Source organism: Vicugna pacos, chromosome 9 (assembly GCF_048564905.1).
Source record: "Vicugna pacos chromosome 9, VicPac4, whole genome shotgun sequence".
NCBI lineage: Eukaryota > Metazoa > Chordata > Mammalia > Artiodactyla > Camelidae > Vicugna > Vicugna pacos.
In genome coordinates, this window is record NC_132995.1 from 60,253,660 (window position 1) to 60,277,060 (window position 23,401).

General features: G+C 37.9%; 1 protein-coding gene across 3 annotated transcripts in view; it reads right to left on the reverse strand.

Annotated features, from left to right (window-relative positions):
* Positions 1-830: 830 nt before the first annotated feature.
* Positions 831-23,401, reverse strand: part of LRIG2 (leucine rich repeats and immunoglobulin like domains 2) — a 51,212-nt gene continuing 28,641 nt past the window's right edge. For all 3 annotated transcript variants that reach the window (XM_006213661.4, XM_072967970.1, XM_072967971.1), the window contains 10 exons: positions 21,107-21,187; positions 20,320-20,391; positions 20,113-20,181; positions 15,701-15,864; positions 13,742-14,062; positions 12,342-12,623; positions 10,708-11,157; positions 9,945-10,094; positions 8,009-8,299; positions 831-5,930 (listed from right to left, as the gene is read on the reverse strand). In XM_006213661.4, coding sequence (XP_006213723.1) covers positions 5,704-5,930; positions 8,009-8,299; positions 9,945-10,094; positions 10,708-11,157; positions 12,342-12,623; positions 13,742-14,062; positions 15,701-15,864; positions 20,113-20,181; positions 20,320-20,391; positions 21,107-21,187 — 2,107 coding nt within the window. In that variant the 3' untranslated portion in view covers positions 831-5,703. The remainder of the gene's footprint in view (positions 5,931-8,008; positions 8,300-9,944; positions 10,095-10,707; positions 11,158-12,341; positions 12,624-13,741; positions 14,063-15,700; positions 15,865-20,112; positions 20,182-20,319; positions 20,392-21,106; positions 21,188-23,401) is intronic.

Genomic DNA, 23,401 nt, shown 5'->3' on the forward strand with positions numbered 1-23,401 from the left:
GAATAAAGTAAAAATCAATGCCTGGTATACATTCCCGTCCAAACCTTCACCATACTGATCAGTGTGCAGAGGGCTTTTATTCAGATGTTTATGAAGACCACAGACACAGTATCTGTTCAGAACTGGAAGGTTATCACAGTGGGAAAAGTCCTGAATGTGAGTCAGAAATTCTGGGTTCAAATCCTGGTTTTACGGCCTAAAAGCTTTTTGACATTGTATAAGTGATAATCTGAGACACTTTAACTACAAAAAGTGGAGATTAAAATTTCTGCCCAATCTACAACGTGAAGAGTGTTGTGGATTCAAATAAGATAATGTCTGTGGACCATGCCTCATAAAGAACAAAGTGCAGCAAAAGTGACAGTGGGGTAAGTTTTGGGAGCTCAGCCTTCAAAGAGTTGACAGACTCAAAGGAAATCGCCCCTGACATGGCACCACAAGGAAGCTGACCAGAAGACTGACGTTCTTCAAGTATCTTGTTAAAGACTTAGCAGGTTAGAAAACTGCCTTCAAATTCTTCCTGGTGCAAAAAGCACTCTTACTTCCTAATGAACTGTGAGGTGTGTCTGTCCCCATCCTGCCAGGCGTCCAGCACGAGGTGGGAAGGGGACAGCCCGCAGTGCCCACCCTGGAGTGGCTCACAGCTGCAGGAGGCGCCAGTGGCAGGTGAGGCAGTGTGCGACTCTGAAACACGGTGAGAACTAAAGAAGGAGAACTCATCTCCATTTTAACTTGTACAGCTATTCGGAGAAACCTCTCAAAAGGACCGCAAACTTAAAAATGGCACCATTTTACTCCTGTCCTTGAGGCAAGAGAAGACCAGACAATCATAATGTATTTTAGCTTTATTGAAGACATATTACAGTAGACAAACAAGTAGACAAACACATGCTTTATAAAATAAACATTCTCATGTGTGAGAAAATATAAATACATACTAGGAAAGGGCCACAATGAACAACTTGGCTTATAACTCTCTTTAGGTACATCCAGTACCAGGGCTGCTCAGAAAAACACCCTCTGACAGGGGTAAAAAGGGAGAACAAGGGCAAAGGAGAGGGTAGAAGTAGTCTCTCTATGGATCAAGAGGCCACTTTAAGTAGCCAAGAGATATTCCAAGAGCACTTGACCACCTGATGATCAATTTCTCTTTCAAGACCGTTACAGTTGACAGAAGATCACTTTACTCCTTACATTTGAAAACAGGCTCAAATCAAGCTGTTTTTTCACCTTCACTCCACCCGTCGGTGGAGATTATCATGACTGCTAAGAAACACTCAACACAACCTTGAGGGCGCAGGTCCAAATATTACTTTTCACAGATGCGTGCACACACGCGCGCACACACACACACACACCAGCACACCTTACTATCCACAAAACCTCCAGGTGATCTGTGGGCTTTCGGGTGCCATTTTACTAAGAGACGCTAGTAATATATCTCTTAATTCAGAACATGTTATTTTTGTCAACAAACCAGATAGTTGCTCAAAAGAGAACAGAAAGAACAAAGAAAAAAAGAAAATTAAGGCTGATGTTGGCTTAGATTGTACTCAAAATGAAAATTTTTAAGTTAGAAGAAGCAAGAGGGAAAAACATCTGCCATAATGAACTGGGAAAGAGGCCATGTAACAGAAAAATGAAACATTATTTACAGGTTGCCAAAAAATCTTAGCTCAACTTTCTAAGGTCCAACTGTTTCACAATTACCTCTGCAATCTGCATCAAGAAGCAAAATAAGAAATGGAGGATGTAGCATAAAATGACAGCAAATTTACCTCTGTTGCTCCATTACCCTTTTGGCATTTCTGTAGATATTAAAATGATAAGAAAAGGCCACAACACACTTGGGTAAAATACTGGGTATAAGACCTCATAATTCCAACCCCATTTCAAATGGAATCCCACTGATAAACAGAAACAGGAATAAAAAATTAAAGAGTAAAAGGGAAGCGATATTACAGGCTTTAAAATTTTTTATTATGGTAATACCATTTGAGTTAGCAACTAGTTATAGATTTTCTCAGAAGAATAAGCCCAAAGTTTCATGTTTTCAGCCATTAACACAGAACAGGCTCCTTTTGTCAACCAAAGAACATAATCCTTACGTTAAAAAAAAAAAAAAAACTTTTTAAGTGCTCTGCACTTACTGCATATAAAGGATTCTGAAAGACCAAGTTCTAAGACTGTCAGATTGTTTCTAGAGATTTCCAATGATAAAACTGAAAGAAGCTTGAAAGTCATCTTACCCAGGTTCCATCTCAATGCAGAAATTTCTTCAGTGCTAGTAACAGATGATTATTTAGCATCTGTGTATAGTTCTCTCACAAAAGGCTAATTATTCCAATTGTCTGACAAGTCTAGTTGTTAGAGTGTTAGCTTATATCGAATTATTGGCTACTGTGTACTGCGTCTCCCTGTAACTTCTAACCCACTGATATGGCCCCTGTCCTCTGGAATAAAGAGAATGAATCTAATCCTTGTTTCATATGGCAATCCTTTAAATATCTAAAGACTTTTATCATCTCTCCCTTTTCTTAGGAAAATGGGTAACAGAATCTAAGCTGCTTGACATCTTAATGTTTCTTTTACAACCTCCCAATGGGCAATGTGAAGGGAGCTGTTTTTAAATATGAAAGTCACCTTATAGAAGAATATACATTTAAAGATTTCTTAGATGGCACATTAGAGGGAATGGCACACTGGGCTCGGTTTCTGGGATTTCCTGTGCTACAGAGCAACCTGCATACTAGGGAAAGCACTTTAGAGGCCATAGGGTGACAGGAGGCCAATGGGTTAGATGTAGACTCTGTGGCAATAAGGCTTGAAGTACAAAGAAAATGTTCCTCCTTCTACCAGGTAGACTTACAAAATCAGTCTAAGAGGGCAACAAACAAATTAAGAGAATTTATGTATCCCTATGGATATGAAGTGGTAATTGGGTGGGGGACAGAGAACATTTCTTCAAGCATTTTAGCTTCCCTTGCTTTTGCAGCATTTCTGATCAAATTGGTAGGCAGACATTACACTGCTGGGAAGAAACACTGATAAGCCACTAATCCTGTTTATATTCGAGCATCTGCTTGGTCAGAAACATACGCAATAATGAGAAATTTCAGGAATTCCATCTTCTAAGATTAGAATTTATTTATTTATTTTTTTAAGACCAGGGGTAGGCTATCCACATTTAAACAAACTCCTGACTACTTTTTTAGGCAAGCTAGCAGTATCTGGGAGGACACCTCAACTGTTCACATTGACATAAAAGAGAACCTGGCCACTGAGGAGACCAGACTGGCAGCACTGGCAGCAGAAAGACCACTGCCAAGGCAGAGACAGCACTCACATTTAGAGCACTGGTTCGCAGCCTGTTTACCGTCCTCTCACATGTGACAGCTGATGCACACTTGCAGCCTGGCTCTAACTCCACTTTTTCACTGAAGACAGTCCATCAGAAAGTGAGTAAGAGTATGTAATTGCAGGGATAACCTTGAATACACTGGAAAGGTAGGTGAGCCACAAACTAGTTACCAATTAGCTGTGGCTCATCCCTGCACTGACTCTGATACTCCTGTGTGCTTTACACTAGCCTTCAGACCTGCTCTGCTGGACAGCAATGGGTGGTTCTCAATTAAGATTCTTGACGTTTACCGATACTGTTTTAGAAGCCAAATATTTCTTCTTCTCATGAGTATTTCTTAGAGCATTACTCCTGCTACAGAGGAAGTAAACCTGGCTCAAGTCAGGTAAGCAGCATCACTCCTGTTCTACTCTAACAAACATTTTGTGAAAGCAGCTTTTTATTAGAGTAGATAATCCTCCCTGATTCCTGGAGGGATCACAGGTTCACAGAATGTTACAGCTGGAAAGGGCTTTAGAGCATCTAGTAAAATGCCCTCAATTTCATAAATGAGAAAGTGAGGCTGAGAAGTGAAGGGACTTGCCCTCGATTACACAGCTAGTAAGCAGCAGAGCTAGGAACTGAATCAGGTTTCTTGATTCTAAGTCAGTCCAGTACAAACTACACTGCAACCCAGAAAGCAAGAAGGATCACAGATAGAAGGGAGAGGAAAACAGTGATATTTAAGAAGATCAAAGTGAAAATGAACAGAGGCTGAAAGTTTAAAAAGGAAAAAGAGAAAGGCATGGTGGTTTAAAACAGCTAGAAAAGTGTTGCTGCCTATGGGAGAAAAACTTAGGATTGACAACTAGAATGAAAAGAGCTGAGAAATGACGTGAGCTTAAAATCTTTGGAATGCACAGTGACTTAGAAATGGGTATTCTCATTAAAGCGATTGAAGTTATCTAGTGTGCAACTAGCCCTCACTAAATCTAGAGGACAAAATCTGAGAACCTACATAAAGAAATCTGACAACAGAAAGAAGAGCTTTAGTACACTCCACTCCACTGAAGCACTGAGTCTCGTTTACATAAAGCTTTTTGCGACCAGAAATTCAAGAAAACTTTTTGGCTTAACTAATCGTTCGTAAAAACAAGGACCACTCTAAAGCTTTAAGCTATAAGAATTTCTGCATGTTCTTCTACTCCCAAAAGCACTCTTCTCAAGATATACTGTGCATTGGTAGAAGAGACATTATTAAAATACACACACACACAGGAAAAAAGCAATCTTTGGTTTCCTCAGTCAACTAAGTATTTTGCTGAAAGAAGACATTCTCAAAATAAGTTTTCCTTTCTGTGCATATGGCAATGACAAGAATGCTAATCTTTTGAAAGAGACTTTTTATGCTAGAAAGATTACCTGGCAATTGTAAACACATGACAAATGACTAGAGGTATGAATCTTTAGGTATGAAGTGGTTAATTACACCATGATTGTGTCTATGTGCACGCAACCACTAGGTACCCTGCCTCTATGCATATACTTCTATATGTATTTAAACCTTTAAAGACTTTAGACTCACTAAACCAAGTTGTACAAAATCCGTGGTCTGAGAAGCTGCTGTCAATTATAACTGGACGTTACATGTAATTTTGGCATATCAAAAATATTTACATTGCAACCAACACATATGCTCAATGATACAAAAATTATTTATAAATGCACATATTATTTACAATGAGATCCCTGGGCAATAGGGACAAAAAAAAAAAAAAAAAGAGGGAGAGAGAAGTAGAGAGAGAGAGAGAGACTCACAAGAATACAAAACCTTTGACCTGGTTAACAGTTTGGTCAAGTCTGAGATTCTTGTCAAAGACCTTGAATATCAAAGCCCCACGCTCAACTATATGCTTAAAACCACTGCAGAGTCCCAGGCACATTACGCAGAGGGCTCCAAAGTCATTTTTGTTCCTTGGAAGGCAAAACAGGACAGCAATGTTTCCTCAGGATCATTCTGCAGGTTGAGACAACCCAGGATGTTAAGCAGCACTGAGACTCCTCCTACTAGGCGATGCGCGCCTGGGCACGTCCTGGCAGAACCATCAGGGACACTTCTGCCCTCTACCTTCCTCTGCCCGTGCTGCACATGTTTTATTAGAGGTACCCATGTCTGCCAGTCGTTACCGTTCTTTGTCCAGGGTAAGCCCGAACAAATGCCTGGCCCACCTGGTGTGGTCAGGTGTAGCTGCAGACCAAGAGTAAAGCAAACGCTGACTTTGGGGCTTCTTCTGAACTCTGAGGTAGTAAATACAAAATTAACTAATTTGAGTCTTTGCCCAGATTTCATCCCGGAGTGAGTTTCATGTGCCCTCACTACCATCTTGAATGTTCCGAGTCCTACTAAAATCAAAAGCATGGTCGTGTAACCTGTGACAGGGCACGGGGGATGGGGAACAGTCTGGATCATTCTCCGCCAGGCCCTCGTTTTGATGGAGTTGTGGTGACTCAAGGACTGCCTGCTGGGAAAAGGGAGGGTGAGGCAGACCTAGTTCTTTGCTTACGTTCCACAGAGGCCGCTGCAAGGTTTCTGAGGATGAAAGAAAATAATTATCAGTGGTGAGTGGAAGTTCAGAATTAATTTTCTAAAACTTACTTTTCTTTTTTTTTTAACATTTTTTATTGATTTATAATCATTTTACAATGTTGTGTCAAATAAAACTTAATTTTCTCCTACTCAAGTTCTCAAAGAAATAAAGATGCCCAATATCCCTGATTAAGGACACTGAGATCAAATGTATACTTGCCAGCTCTGGCAACAGCTAAGAAAAGAAAAGAAAACAAAACAAAAACTGGAACCATGGTCTTTCAAACTTTTCTACTCAACAACTTTACCAATTATTTACTGAGACCATGCTGTGTCATCTACTCTCACCTATTATTTATCAAAAACAAAACTCTTCAGACATATGGAAACAGACTAAATGAGAATTACTATCCATATCATAAAGCTGCACAATACACAGACAAAAAAATCACTAATTCAGTGCAGTCATTACATCTTCAAATAATAATTAAATTCTTATTTTTAAAAAGAAATCATTTAAAAAATAAATGACCATTCCCCTCTAGCTTCTAGCATGCCAATAATTCTAATAACAAAATAATAACCAAAAGCTGGTATTTTAAATCAGGTTATCTACACTCTGGCTTCAAAAATATGCATTTCTCATCCTCCTTATTTACAGCAGTGGTGAGTTCTTTCCCCAGAGGACATTTACTGAAAGTTATATTAACTTTATGGGGGCATTTTGGAAAAAGCTAGTGAAATATTCTGAAAACACTCAGAAATAAAAATAAAACCCATGTGCAAGGTAAGCTAGTGCAGGGTTTCTCAAGCTCTAATATGCATACAAATAACCTAGGGATCGTGTTAAAATACAGACTCTGGTTCACTAGGTCTGCTGCGAGACCTGTGTTCCGCATTTCTCACAGGCCCCTAGGTAATGCTGCTGCTGACAGACCACACTCTGGGGAGCAAGGAGCTGGAGCACCCTAGGTGAGGAACGAGCAGCGCATCAAAGCACTCTCATTTGTTGATTCCCTCACTTACAGACCAGATTAACAACTACGGTATCCCCAAAGCTGGGGAAAGTTGCACTGCAGTTTTAGTTCTACTGTTTTTTGTGTGTGTATATTTCTTCTAGGACAGGGGAAATGGATCTAGTGTTGGTGCATTTCTTTCATGCACACATAATTTTAAAGACAAGAGACTAGCTTCAATAACAGGTTATTTTTCTCCGACCTATCCCCTCTCCAGAAGTCTTTAGAGTTGGTCTCTTAACTAAGAACAACAAAACACATCTTAAAACTCCACAACAGGTCGCTGACTCCAGCCAGAACCATCCCTGGAAGCATGACTACACACTGTCTTCCTCTGTAAACCCACCCTATTTCCAGTGTTCTTCCATTTCAGGCTGACAGGAGGGTGACAGCTGATGAAAAGACTAGGTGGACAGAAGACATGCTCAGTAGTGCCCCTCATGGTCTAGAAAGAGTTTTGTTTCATTTTACTTTGCTTTACTGACTGCATTGTTATCAAATGTCTCATCTGCACAATATAACCTGTGTTTCTTTTCCTGAGCCACCGTCCCGAAATTGCTTTCCCACCAATGGCCCTGATCATAATACCTCACAGATGAAAGCATACAACAGCCAATTTTACTGACAATCAATATCTACCTGAAAGGACAGCAACCAAATAAAACATTTTAAAATCTTCTCAGTGAAAACCTTCAACAAATTATGTCCAAATTATAACCAAAACATTTCAGATCTCCATTATTTTAATAAAGATGGAAGAAAAAATTAACACCTATATGAAACTTTTTTATAGGAACTTTTTCTGTATGGCTTCCGAATTTTTAGAAGTGTGACCTTGTTACTCACACAAAAGCAGTTTTCATGCTACGGATGCAGACTTCTCTAACTCTAATCTCTAAAAATCTCTGGCTCTAGTTTATACTAGTTAACAGCAGCTAATTACTCCATTATACCAAGTTGTCTTCTTCCTGTCAAATGAGAACACTACCTCTATGATAGAAGGAAAAATCAAGTAGGTGAACGTGAAAACAAACCAAAATAAACAAAAAACACTGTGCCCTTTACCACTGCTCTTCTGTGTGGAAGAAAGTTTCTTCTCATTTATCCTCTCATGGTTGGTGGGAAAGGCAGACATCTCTCCACCTGCTGATGATAGCAGGCTCTCCAGGGTAGTGGCATCTGGGGGAGGATGTGCCAAGTAAGTCTCTTTGGGCATCTGGACCATGAGGCTGGACAGTGTCTGATCTAGAACATCCTCTTCAGCAATGTAGGTGTACGGACAGTATTCTCGGGTCCGGGAGTAGATGTTGGCATTGTCGTAACAATCTGAGCAGATAACCCGGGTACCAGTGCCACCTAATGACAAAAATGGGAAAGAACCCAACATCTTCAGCTGAGGAATCAGCTTTGCCAATAGTTAGTTTTCTCTAATAGCAGTCATCACTGTCATCGTAGCTGGCATTTGTTCAAAACTTACATTATAAACCAGATGAAGTTTCAAGGTCTTTCTATGAATTAACTAATTTAATCATCACAACATTCCCTAAGAGGTAAGTACTATTATTATCCTCACTTTACAGATGGAATAACTACAACACAGAGAGGTTAGGTAACTTGCCCAAGACATACTGCCAGAATGGAGAGCTGAAATTTAAACTCAGGCCCTCTGGCACCAGCACTGAAGCTCCTGAACACTGAATACTACATTAAACCATCTTTGTCCAGCCTGGATAAGGTCATACTCAAATCAAGGGAGCCAAGGTAAGGCTGGCACTGTGCTACCAGACACATGTTTGGCTTAAGTAAACTAAAGCAAAGAATAAGGAGTTATGTTGACTTTGCTTCACAAAAGCCCATGTTACTTTCCTGAGTCAAGAAGTTAAGCAACACTAATTGCTAAAAGCACCCCTAGAGAAAGCCTCTGATGGTCAAGATCCTGCCTGACAAATGTGTGTTTGGCAGAAGTAAAAGTTTAATAATGGGCTCCGTGGACCATTACGTACTCTGAAAACTGAGTGATGAAAGAGAGGAAAGTGAAAAATAAAGAGCACGTTATTTATTCATGATCAAGCAACAGAGTGTTAGAGCTGGAAAAGAAATGGAAGTAATTCAGTTTAACCCAGAAAGCAGCGTTACTTCCTTCAAATTTCAAAGAGTAGAGGCTTTTAAGTATTCTTTAAAAGTTAGTAATACCCCACTTTCCTTGGAAAGCCAAAATAAAATCCAATTTATCAGTTATACAGAGAAGATCTGTTAACACCCAGACTAAAAAAAAATCTCTGTAGCAATGAAGTAGACCTTTCATTTGTAAAGCACATGAAGTACCAGACAGATCTGTTGAAAGGATCTGTGAGACTCTTGAGAGAAATGCTTTATAAAACACTTGAGTTTTTTAAATGAAGAAATTAAAGCTCAGACTTTAAGTGACTTCATGATCACATGGCTAGAAAGAACTGGGAAGCAAACTCAATTCCATCCCTTAATTCATCTCCCTGTGTTCCGTCACCCTCTGTGGGAAGGGAGGAGTGGAGGGGAAAGCAGTGTTGAGAAGTCAGGTTCACGTGATGACTTTCTCTCTCTGATGCTCTCCAATACATGGTGAGAATCATCAATGCCCTTGAAACTGTAGTGAATATCCACCTGTCAGCAGGAGAAACAACCTCCCCTGGACATGGTCTGAAGGGTGATCATGAAGGAATAGGGTAAAAGACACCTGAAATAAGCTTCCAGAGCACCTCCTTCCCATAACAATGCTTTGGTTTTGGGAGCCTCTACTGTGTTCCCCAATCCTGTGTTTTAAGATGTGTTTCTACTGTCAGATGATTTTCTTCCCTATTAAGACTTTAATCAATTTTCATCCTGTTTTGCATGAGGCCAGATGTTTTCACTGAGTATCTTACTTTAAAATATTGCTTCAGGTTAATGGGGAAATCTATACATTGAAAAATAAACTCAATAGGGCTAGTTGAAATTCTAAGCATAGACAACAAAGAGTCATTACCATCAGCGCCTCTGTGTAAATATCCGTTGGCAGGAGGCATAAGTTGCTGATGACTGCCTGCCTCAGAGTTGCTGTAGCCTTCCTGTGGCTCAGACAGTGTTCCTTGGGAAGACAAGTAGCTGGGAATATCTGCAGGCAGATTGAGCTCCTCTGTAAAAGAGACATCTGTAACTTTCAAAGTCAGGCAATTTAAGCCAACATTTGGAAGACTATTTTGCAAATGTATTCTACTTTGGTACTATTGGCCAGGAAAATGTTATGTCCCTAGGAACTCAACAGCTTCTAGGATTTTCCCTGAAAACTGTTTCTCACTAGAATTCTCCTCTAAGTTTCATTTTAAAAGTGTTAGCAAAAAGAAATAAAACCTAAAGTCTGAAATTTTATCCACAGACTTACTTTCACCATCTATCAGGCTGAGCCTCTTCTCTCACATGATTTCAGGACGAGAAGTGTGAAGGCTGATCTCCATTGTAAGGACTCTATGCTTCCTCACAGGGAAATTACAATGGAAATGAGCCTTGGGCATTAAAGAAAGAAGCTGCACCTGTGATTGCTTCTAAGTGCAAAGTTTGGGTAAAATGTCTACAAATTCTTGAAGTTATTCATTAGAGAGGCTCTGCTGCATCAAGGAAGTAGGACTTTTAACAGAAAACCTCTTCCTTCTACCACCCATGAAGTATCAAAGCTGCTTAGTTTTCTATATTTTACAACAAATCCTTTATTACATTCCTAACTCAAGTATAAGCAATAGTTGTTAACTCACCTGTGTTTGTGATACTATAGTCTTCATTTTTCCTTCTCATGTGGTAAATAACAATGACCCAGATCAAAGAGGTGCCCACAACACAGCAGACCACAACAATGATGACAATGCCAACTGTAGTCCAGCCATCATCTTCATGCCCAATGCTACTCTGGGAAGAGTCACAATTGGGGGATGAAATGACATTTAGGTAAATGTGACCTCGTTCTGTCCCAAGAGTGTTGGACATAATGCAGGTGTATTTCCCAGCATCTTCTAGCCCTGCATCTACAATGATGAGAAGCTGGTTGGCTGCAGCAAAGAAGTGCCGTTCTGTCACCAGCAGTGGTCCGTCATCTTTGGTCCAATTGAGGCGAGGGGCAGGACTCCCTCCAGCTATGCACTGTAACACTGCAGTTTCACCTCGGGTCACTGTCTTGTCTTCCAGGGGTCTAATAAATGAGGGTGTCTCTAATAGAAAGACATATTAAAAAGCCATATTAGGTAATTTTATTCCAAAAATCCTACTAAATTGGACTAATGAGGTTATGATAAAATAAGCACTTTCTTATACTCCCGGGAGGATTAGAAGTTAATGTTCCAGAAAAGCAAATATCTCAAAAAATCTAAATCTTATCTCAGGATTTCCACTTTGAGCAAGCTATCCTAAGCAAGGAATTCAAAAATGTATATACAAAGATGCTTATTACAAACTTAGTTGCAATTTTTAAAAATAAGAAACATTTTTTAAAAATCTCAAAAAAATGATTAAGCAAATTACAGTATAGCCATATATTTTATAAGACTTAATGACAAGGTAACCCTGTAATATAGTATTAAATGGAAAAAAGTAGGTATATATAACCACATAAAATGAGTGTTAAAAAAAGTCTAGAATATTCCAAAGTCTTTAACAGTATTTGAGAGACTTTCCTGTTTTTATTTTCTGTATATCTTGAAATTTTTAAATAATAAACTTATTTTTCTGATTTACTCAAGTAATTACACAAAGCAACAAAATTTTAAAAACCCTAACGTCTAGTGGAATAGTGAACTAGAAAGTAAAATTTGCCTAGGAATTGAGCTCCCATGAAGACAAGTTTCTCCTAAGAAAAAAATAGGTTTGTCAGGGGAAATCTTCATGGAAAGGAGATTTTACCAGAGCACAGGATTAATGGGAGCACACTGGGAGGAAAACAAAAAATCTAACCAGAAAAGTCATTCTTTTTCAACTTAAAAAGAATTTTTTTTAATGAACTAGGGGGAAAGTAGTTAAACTGTCTTAAATTCTCTGAGAAGCAGTATGAGAAGCAATATAAAGCTGTATACTCACTCCTGAATATTGAAAACATACACATGAAGTAGAAAACTTATACAGGGAGATATAACAGGATAAAGGGATTTGAATTTTCAATTCATGTGACAAAGGTCTCTAATTCTGCCCTCAGCATTTCCCCAGATTTCAGTTAACTGATTCACTAATATCCTAGTTGACATAACTCTGCATAAATTGGCAAAACAAGGTGACAAAGACATAAGGATCACACGGGAAATCTCAAACTTAAGACTCTTCTTGCCATTAAGATCAGAAGTAAGTAGATCCATAATAGAAAGGCTCCCACAAATGTGGGGGGCCCAGGGAGCAGTAAACATACCTAACACTGTCAGTGAGGCGTTTGCAGAGAGGCCTCCCGCTATATTCTGTGCCATGCAGCTATAGATTCCCATGTCTTCTATTTTCACGTTTGCAATGAAGAAGACATCGTCCTCTGGCATGACATGCATGCGTCTTTCTCGAGCCGCAGGAAAATCAGTACCACCATCTTTCTGCCAGGAAATCTGAGGTGCAGGGTGCCCCTCTGCAGCACATTCTAATCTGGCCATGGCACCAGTGCGAATAGTTAGATCCATCGGAGTTTTCAGAAAAGATGGCATCTCTGGTCCAAGAAAGATCACCAATGGAAAGTGGTTGGGGGGACACACACACACACACACACACACACACACACACACACACACACACACACACACACACACACACACACACACACACACACACACACACACACACACACACACACACACACACACACACACACACACACACACACACACACACACACACACGAGAATCTGTTAGGCAAAATGCCAGCTGTTGTAATGCTCCATTTCTTTAAGACATGCTCTCTGGATTGATAGGAAACACAACTTCAGAGGCCATCTCCCCCTAGAACCTCAGAGTATTTGGGGTACAGTGATGACTAACTTCTAGAATGCATGACACATCCACCTGATCCCCCTGATGGGGACAGGGAAAGCAGAGGCCACAAACCTTTTTGAACTCCACATTTTATAACCAGTATCTACTATGACACCCTGTCTTACTAAGAGACTGATCATACTTCTCATGCCAACATCTACAAACCTGTCAAGGCAACTGCATGATAGGAAGAATTTATGTCTTCAAACATTTCCTAAAACAATCAGAAGCAAGACACATGTACATCTTTTAGTTGCACAAAGCCTAAAATGTTGTAATTATTCAATCTAATAGGTGATAGATAAATCAAGCTGTTTTGGTTTTATTACAGCTGCAGTGAAAAAGAGTATTATTTTCAAAAATGATTCTGCATGACTACATTTAGACAATGAAAACGATCACTGGACCCAGAAATGTCCTAATTCTCCCAGTTACTGGAAGGCCCTGTGAACAGGGTCAGGAATAAATTTCATAGTTTTCAAAATAGAATTATGGGTCTAGAAAGCAAATGGAGAATTTCAAAAGAACTTTTTCAAGAGCATAAATAAAAATGAAAGTAGTCTACCTCCTCGGGCTGCAGAATTCACCTTTACTCCTCAGTCAAAGACTGATTAGGGACAGTAAGTGCGCAAACTAGCAATCCAGTCTATATATTATAACAACCCTAAAGACAAAAATAGTAAGGACCCCTTGCCAAATATCAAGTTTAGCCTCATTTCCTTGGTCAAATGGTTCAAAAATTAAACATGAAAATTCCTCCTAACTACAAAATTATCTGGGAGCATAGTTCCTTACCATTCACAGTCAGCTTGGCTTTATGAGAATAATTAGAACCGAAGTGATTAGTAACAATACACTGGTATTTTCCTTCATCTGTGAAATTCACATTGGAAAGATGTAAAACACTAGTATATTCCAGAGCTTCTCCAGCTTGTTGCTGATAACGAACGAGATTCTCAATATCGGCATCATACAGGATTTCACTGTCTTTGCGCCACACAGTAGACATGGGTGAATCACTGCTGCTCACTGCAGTACACGTCAGAGTCACGTTCATGCCTCTTAAAGCAACTGTGGTTTCAGGATGGGTTCTTATCTGTGGCTTGAGAAAATCGTCTAAGGGAAAGAAATGTGGCAGGAGCCAAGTCAGTTATTTATTTTTGCTTCTACCGATTCAATTTTAAAACAAATCATGTAAAATTTTGTGTTTAGTTTACAAATGGCATGTTAAGATTGAAAGGAACTGCAGAGCTAGAATCCAATTCCCTTGTCTTAAGGTGAGGAAAATGAAGCCCAGAAGGGTCAAATGACTTGCTCAAAGGTATGTACAGCAGCAGCTGAGTCTGGACTGGAACCCAGGTTTTCAGACTTCAGGGCTTAGCACTCTCCCATCCCTTACTATCACTTATGCTTAAAATGTACTTCTTAAGCATTACCAGTTACTGGAAAAATAACTGGTAAAAATTACCAGTTACTGGAAAAATATAGGAATTTTAAAATAAACTCTAATTCTATTACCCTGTGTGTATGTGTAACATATAATGATAGGTATTCTTATTAATAAAACATTATTTGAAACTACTTTGTGCATAACTTTCACCTAAAATAATGAAAATTTCCTGAAGTGTCAAATGTCCAACTGAAGATTGGCTTAGGACTGGCTAATAAACTATAGATTCATAAATAATAATACATCACTGGACTGATTCAGAGAAGCAGGCATATGAATTCCTAACCAACAGCTTCACTGGGTAACATTTCACCGTGCCATAAAAGTGATAACCAAAAGAAAAGAGGATAAAATACATCATATGTATTTATATTTAAAACTAAAGTCAGAAGGGCACTCATGGCAATGTAAGCAGAATTTAATCGTTACTAGGTTCTCTGTTTCCTTCTTTAAAATTCGCAAAAACAAAGTAACTATTTGTACATTTGAACTTCCAAATGGCCTAAGCATCTTTAAGTAGATTGTGGAAACAGCTCTGACAATACACAGGTACCTACAACGATCAGAGTTATGACTGCTTTGCAACACAGACACATTAATCTAAAAGTTTCACTATGTAAAACTAAAAATCAGTTATTCTACTTTAAAGGAAATTAAAGTGTAAAAGAAAAATTTCCAAATTGAGGAAAAAAAAATGCATACTTGAAATTGTAAGTAACTGCTAGAATCAAGACAACTTGTTCGTGACAACTTGTCTGTGTCCCCTTTCCCCTCCAAAAAACTCTGAAACTGTGCCACTTTACTCTTAAGAAATGCATCAAAAATAGAAACCAAATGAAACTGGCACAATAATACACTGCTGGTGACAACATAAACTCTTGCTATCTATTTGGAAAACACCTGAGGGTTTTTCAAGATCTATTAAATATAAAATCACACTTTTGAGTGATTTTGTCAAAAAAATTCATACTTTTTGATTTAGAATCTTACTACTAGGTATTTACTCCAAGGTTAACAATCCCTCTAAAAAGGGAAAGGCCTACATTCATAAAGATGCTATTATACTGACCTTATTTAAAAATGATCATTTAAGAACACACAGAGTAAAAAAAAAAATAGCTTATGATACACTAAGTCAAAGAATACAAAATTTAAGCCACAATTATAATATAAAAATATTAGAGAAAAATGTAAAAATGGAAATAGATATGCTAGTGGGAAAGCATTCTATTTTAATTGTTTTTTTTAGTTCTGTTAAGATAGTACATGAGTAATATACAAACTTTTAAAACAAAAATACAAACCACAGACAAAATCTTTCAGCTGCACATTCAGGATGCTTTGCCCTGCTAGCCATTCAGGGTGTGCACAGCTTACATTCACAGAATGTTGAAAGTTATTATCAACCAGCCATTGAAGCAACCACTTCAAATGGCAGTCACAGAGCAAACTGCTTGTGTTCAGAATCCTGCAGAGGAAAAAAAGTGCCTTTTACTTTTCATTCCATGTTTCTCCAGCATTAAAAGCTTACTACACATCTATGCATTTTCTTGCCAAAAAATGTTTAACTTGGATCTAACCATGAGAGAGCAAATTCAGACTGTCAGCCTTGTTTCCTCAAATGTGACAGTGCCATGAAAGACACTAATAAAAGGGGTGGGGGGGAACAAGGGTAAGGGATTTGTTTTAGATTAAAGGAGACTAAAGAGCCATTACAACCAAATGTAAAGTGTGATCCTTCACTGAGAAAATATGTATCTACAAAAAACATTTTTGGACATTGTGGAAATCTGAGTATGGACTGCACACTGAATAACATTTCATAAATGTTAATTTCATTCAGTGTGATAATAGTGCTGTGGTTGTAAAAGAAAAAGGAAATGTGTGCTAAGATATTTTAGGAGTGAAGTGTCATGATGTCTCATGGCTGTAACCTACTCTCAACTGGTTAAGCAAAACAACACTGTTATTTGTTCATGTATACAAGTATGTGTGGAGAGAGGGCAAGAGACAGAGACAAAGAGAACGGGAGGGAAGGAAGGAAGGGAGGAGGGAGAAGAGGGGGAAAATAAGTAACAAATTCAGCAAAAAGTTAACGATGAATGTAGGTAAACAGTATATGGATGTTCACTGTAACTTCCTTCAAATTTTTGAGGTTTAAAATTGTTCCCAGAGAAGTTTGGGGAAAAGCTTATTAAATATATTGGAACATAGAGACATTTTTGCTGTGGAGAGGATATAATTATTTTCAACTTATTTCATCAAGACGAAATATATTTCAGCCCTGTGGCAATGTGTACTGCAACTTAAACAAAGACCTACTGAAAAATGGTTTGTGGTTACAATAGGCCCATAAAATATATCTGAAAAGTCAATGTTTTCTTTTAATGACCCCTTAAAAGTCCCATTCACTTGGAAGTAGGGGAAGCAAATGACTTTAAGAACATTGTAACTTGCTTGGTGTACACCATCAAAATCCTCAAGTAGTTTTAAAGACTAATATAAAATACCTAAGATCTGCTTCCAAAAAAGTTTCAGAGTCTTTAAGTATGACTCCAAAAGCCATATTTTATCAAGGGTAGTTTTAATTAAGCAGGTCAGAAGTTACCTTTTGCACTTAAGAATTCTTATGTTATATCCATTCACTCATAGAGAAAATCTGAGTCTACTATATGCCAGGCACTGTTCTAGGCTGTGGGGCTACAGCCCTCACAAAGCTTACATATTTAGAGCCAAGCAATAAAAAAACAAATGCAAAGTGCAGTGTCAGAAAGTTAAGTTCTATCAAGAAAAACAAATCTAGGCAAAGACACACAGACAGCCACTACAGGTTTAGATAAAGCAGTTAGGGAAAGATTCTTTGAAGGGATGGCATTCTGGACAAAGACCTCAAAGAAGTGAAGGAATGAATCACGTGAAGATCTGATGTATGAGTGTCACAGACAGAATAAACTGTGCACAAAGACTCTGAGGCAGATGCTTAGTGTGCTCAAGGGAAAGTAGGGAGGCCACTGGGGCTAGAACATAGAAAGTGAGGGGACAGATACAGGACTGAGGTTAGAGAGCTGGGCGGAGTAGGAGCAGGCCATACAGGTGCTTTATAAACTAAGGGAAGAACTTGAGCTGTTTTCTTCCTATGTGTGATGGGAAGCTACTGGAAGGTTAAGAACAGAGGAGTGACGTGGTCTGGTGTATGCTTTCTTAGGTATAAGTTGGCTCATGAAATCTGGACTCATATCCTAATTCGACTACTTACCTTAGGCAAGATACTGAATGTCTCTAAAATCTGTTTCTATTTCTGGAAAATGGGATTGAGAATGCCTACCTCAAAGAAAAATGTTAAATAAAGCATTTGACACAGTACCTGGCCACAGATTTCACTGAATTCACATTAACTCATTTCACTTCTGTTTCTTTTGCATCTTTCCACCCTTCACAAACTAATGAACCTCGCCCACACATGTCTAATGGAGTACCCTGTACTCTCTCAACAAGTGTGGATAGATATACACCAAAATATTAACAGTCTTTCTTTCCCTCTTGGTTTAACCGTATCTTCTAATTTTCTACCATGATTATATAATTTTAAAGCAAAAAATTTTTAATTTATATTTGCCTCTCCCACCCCCCAATATTTATGCAAAGCACTATGAAGAACACCAAAAGGTATTAAAAGATAGTTTAATAACTGTTGATGTGAAAAGTACTACAAACATGTCTTAAATTTAAAGTACTAAAAGCGACTAAAAATTCTCTGTAAAAAAGTTGCATCAGAGTCCCTACATTAGCAGATTGTTCAAACCAACTTCCAAATTTCTACATGACTCTGAAGAATGAAACTATAATAACTATTTTCATCTACTATCTAAATTATATTATAAACTGTTTTCTCTTAACAGGAGTTAAAACTTTCTTGCTGGCCCTCAGATTATCACAACCAAAAAAAGTAATACTGATATGCAGTAAGCTGTACCTTTTCAAGTTAAACTAAGCCTTAGGAGAAATAACTCAAAATATCTCAAGAGATGCCTTCCCCCTATCCCCCAAAAGCCACTTCAAAAATCTGGCAGAAAGATGGTCTCCATACATTTTAACTTTTGTTATTATTTTCGTTATTCATTCACCTTTACTATGTGCCAGGCTCTGTGCGGAACATCTTCTCAAAACCCTCAGAAGCTTTCTAATGCATTTAGGAGGAAAAAAATCCTAACTCCTCATGGCCTATTAGGCCCTACGTGATCAAGCCTGCATAACTCTCTGACCCCAACTCCCACCACTCTTCCCTGGGCTCTTGTCTTCCAGCCACACCAGTGTCTTCGCCGTTTTTCAAGTAAAAAAGCAAGCTCCTACCTCAAACCCTTTTCACTTGCTCTTCCCTGTGCCTGGAACACCCTCTGCCCAGCATTCAATGTTTTGCCGTTTCATCTCATTAAGGTCCTAGCTCAAAGGCTGTTATCTTCAGAAAAGCCTTCCCTCGCTACTTTAAAATAGCAATCTCTGTCACTGTGCACACCTTTGACCCAGCTGGTTTTTTTTCAGAACACTTATCACCTGATGAGATATTATATACCTACTGGTTTACTATTTATCTTCCTTATAGAAAGTATTGTAATATGCTACGTGGACAAACTGTCTTGTTCACTGCTGCATTTTCAGCATCTAGAACAGTAACTTACATAGCAGAGGACAATAAATATTTCTTGAATAAACAAATTATCTCATTTTATCCTCACATGACCCTGAGGATAGTGCTATTTCCATTTTGAGAAGGGAAACTGAGTCTTAGGCTAAACACCTAGTTGTGAAGAATGGAGCAAGAATTTAAACCTAGACAGTTTGAACCAACCTACTTCCAATGCATCTCAAACTATATGTGGAGAAGGATCAGTTTCTTAAATTCCTAATCTGTTGTAAACCAATACTCATAAAATTCAACAAAAGTGTCACAGTAATATCAAATTGTTCTAAAAGTTTCTAAATGCTTATTCTGAATTTCTATCCTTATTTTGTCATGAATCAGTTTTGGTCCTACTTCCTCTGAGTAGGTTTCAGGCAAGGCAAGATAAGTTGATGTAGTCTGTTGATCCTTACCACTGGCTAAATAGTCAAATCATTAGAGTTTAAAATTAAAAGCACTGCCCAACTAACCACCCCTCTCCCTGCAAAATAAGAACACTTTTTTAAAATCATGAATGAAAAAAGGTAAAAAAATGATACGTATGTTTCTATTATTAACTATTCAACAGTTTTGGAACATTTTAGTAGTTTGAAAAAACAAATTTAGAGACATTCTCTCTGGTCATTATACTGAAAATGCTAGATCATCTCCAAAAAATTATATAATACCTTAATTGTACTCTACCCCAAAGGGTAAGAATTGGGAACATATGCCTCCAAAGTCCGAAAAGGAATGAGGGCATAAAAAAGGAATGGTAGGGTATACATAAAGCATAAGGAGTGGTGCTAAGTACTCTTTAACCAAAAGCATCAGCAGCACAGGAAAAAAACAGGTCTTGGTGCCTCACACTCTGGGCTTTTCAATGTTGAGTTATTTTAAAATTATATCCAGCCACTAAAATAACTAAATGTTAACACTTTCTTTTTTCCTGCCTGAATTGTGTGCTTTGGGAAACATCTGGCTCACATTCAGCACCCTTTAAGCACAACAAGCATGGATAATGATCTATTTGGTGACAAAAAAGACAAAGTTACGTACAGTTCTTTCAAGCGAGTCTGAGAAAAAGCATTTTCTTGGATAGACATTATAGCATTGTTGTTCAAATCTCTGAAATGAAGAGAAATGAAACATTACCAGTCACCATTTCTACAATTAAGTTATATAAACATTTTAAGTGGTCATGAAAACCTCTGCTAATAGCAAAGATTATTCATATACTGAGCAAAATGGATACAAAATACTTACAGATGCTCAAGGGATTCAAGACCAATGAATGCTTTCTTTGTAATTGACTTAATCTGATTTCCTTGTAAGATTCTGAAATACAAACAGACCTTTCTAATAAAGCTTTCCACTAAACAAAATTAAATTCATTAGAACAAACATTTACCTATAAAAGTGAAAATAAACTTAACATGCATTTTTAAGAAAATTCAGAACCTTTATTATTAACCAATGCAAAGCACAGAAGAAAGGCCTCTATTAAGACTTTGGCGCTCAGTGAGGTACCCGTCAACAACCATCCTGACCACAGATACACTCGTAGTTTTCATATGAGAAACTGGATTACATTTCCAGTTTCTCCCTTCTTAGTGAAAGACCATCAGGTCAAAGACACTCAGACAAATACAGATGAAGCCTTGGAGAAATTCTCATGGGAGACGATTCTAAAATCTTACTTGAGAGAATCCTCTCTTGCTAGTTAAATTACTTACAAATCTCACATGATTAAACAGATTACTGATTCAATTCTGATTTCTCAGTGCATTTCTTTTACTTTAATCAAAATTCTAGTTCTATAAATAACTTCCATTTAAGTGCCCTTTCAGAGAAAGTGTCCCACCACAAGAAACAAAATTAAAAACAAACCAAAAAACAAAAATGTTAATAAACAACAAAGCATCTTCTTTTACTGGATGAGTCAGAGGTTCAGGCTTTCCAGCCATAGCAAATAGATACAATCCAATCACATCTTCAATTGGTTCTTGAAAATAAACCTTCGTAGACATATGTACATATTATAAATACATACAATTTAGTGAGACTTGTAAGTCCAGCAAAGGCTTCACTGGCATCTTCTATGGCCCAGGAAATTTCATTGTTTCTTAAGTTTCTATAAAAAATGTTAGGGATAGACAAGTTATGTTAGTCAACATGACCATTACACCACCAGGCATCGTGACAAGCAATGCTAATTTTGATCCTTGTTTTAAAGGTTATTTATGATGAACACAACTCTTCTTTTTAAAGAATACCTGTGATAAGCATGTAAAATCTAATTCTCATAAGCTAAGAATTAAGCCGACCTTGATAAATAAATTAAGCAACCTGCTAAGTTAGTATTAATCTTCCTAGCTAACAGCCTGTAGTTGTGTTAGCATATTAAAAATTATAGTCAGGGTCCTACAAAAAGCAGGAAGATTTCAAGATGCAGGAGATATGGCTTACAAATTTGATATCAGACTAATGGGATTTCTGGGTGACCCAAGCCTTCCCCTGAGCCCTTAAACCTAAAATGGCTGACAAAAAGAATGTCAATACAGAGCTTCACAGCTCAACAGCAATTAAACATATCCCCTGGGATGTAAGAATGATATACCCATGTGCTAGAGCAATCACTCTGTTTCTTTAAAAGGAGAAGTATGGATCTTTTAAAATCCACTGTTTCATTCTCAGAGGAAATGTAATTGCACCACACCATGTCTTCATGGAAGAAATACCAGTTAAAGATATTTAATCACCTCTGCTTCCTTAAGTGATCTCACAATAAAGCACAAAGCCTTTTGCTTTATAAGACATATGTAAAGCCGTGTGAATAACAGTAAGGAGGTAGATCATTCTTCCCATTTGGCTCCATCTTTACTTGGCGTGAAAGCTAACAAAGATCATTTTATTTTACTGAAGAATAAACACTGAAACAACTGATGGCTCAATGCTGCAGGGCTTTGCCCTCTCCTCCACAGAACAGCATAAACAGAACTCAGTCACCAAAGTGAGTAAGAAGCACATCCATTCTGGCAAGAGCACTCGTCTAAAGCCAGAATATCTCAGATTTGTTCTGCCTTAACTATCTTTGTAGCATTAGATAATCATTAATTCTGCAGTTACTTTCCCAAACTTCAATATTAAAAGTAATCATCTGTGGTATACTAAAGAACCTGTTTGCCATCCCATGCACTGCCAAAAGGCTACAGCTGCATCTAACATAAATTCCTGAGTTTGCACTGATCTAATTGCACCTCTGATAACGTAGAAAAGAGAAAAAGGGGGAAAAAAGGAAAACACTTTCAATTTTTCAAGGCCAAATCTGAAGGAGGAAAACCTTATTACAAAAAAAAAAAATTAAACACACACTTCTGCATACATAGACACCTTTACAAAATTATCATGCTTCTTTGACACTGATGGTTAGGTCCCAAAGTTGGAAGCTTGCCTCTTGTCTGAGACCATTTACCAACTTTAAACCTGAGGACCAGATAATTCCCTATCCAGAAACCTTAAGAATCTACAAATTCTACTAATTACTCTTTTTCTCTTCTTCTGCTCTATGTTTGACATGACTATATTTCATTAAAATATCTCTTCATACAATTATATTTCATGATCAGGGTAAAACATTCAACTTACAGAACCACAGAATTCTAGAGCTGAAATTGCCTTTAGCGACCATCTAATCCTACGTCCATCCTTCACTGGACAAGACCAAATACCAACAACAACAACAACAACAGTAATAACATCAAGGAAAGGCTAAGTGATTTTGCTCATCTGGCAGTGTAATAAAAAGCACATAAGCTTTAGTATCAAACAAACCTGGGTTCTAATCCTGGCCCAAACATTTACAAAGGTATGTGAATCACTTTCATCTCTCTGAACCTCAGTCTCCTGATATGGAAAAGACCAATAATGTCCTAGTATCCTGAAAGCACTTGGCCCATATCAGATCATTAATAAATGTTAGTTGTTTTCTGTCCAAAGTCATGCAGCAAATTAGTGACAGTGGGAACGTGCCAGAGCTGTTCCCACTACACATCCTGCATCCTTCTGAATGAGAAGTGGCAGTTCTGGTAAACTACTGGCAGTCCAAGATCATAGGAATAAGAAAACGTGCATTCTGGACACCAGCAACTGTGTTTTATTCCATAGTAACTGGCACAATAAGAAATGCTTTGTTATTTAATTAACTTAGAACTAAAGTACATATCAAAATGGCTAGAAATAAGTAAAATTTATGTATAGGGATTGAGATAAATAAGACTGCCTTGCCCCAAGGCACAGGACAGAAGAACTGCAAAATATTAACATACATGAATCTATAGACTGATTA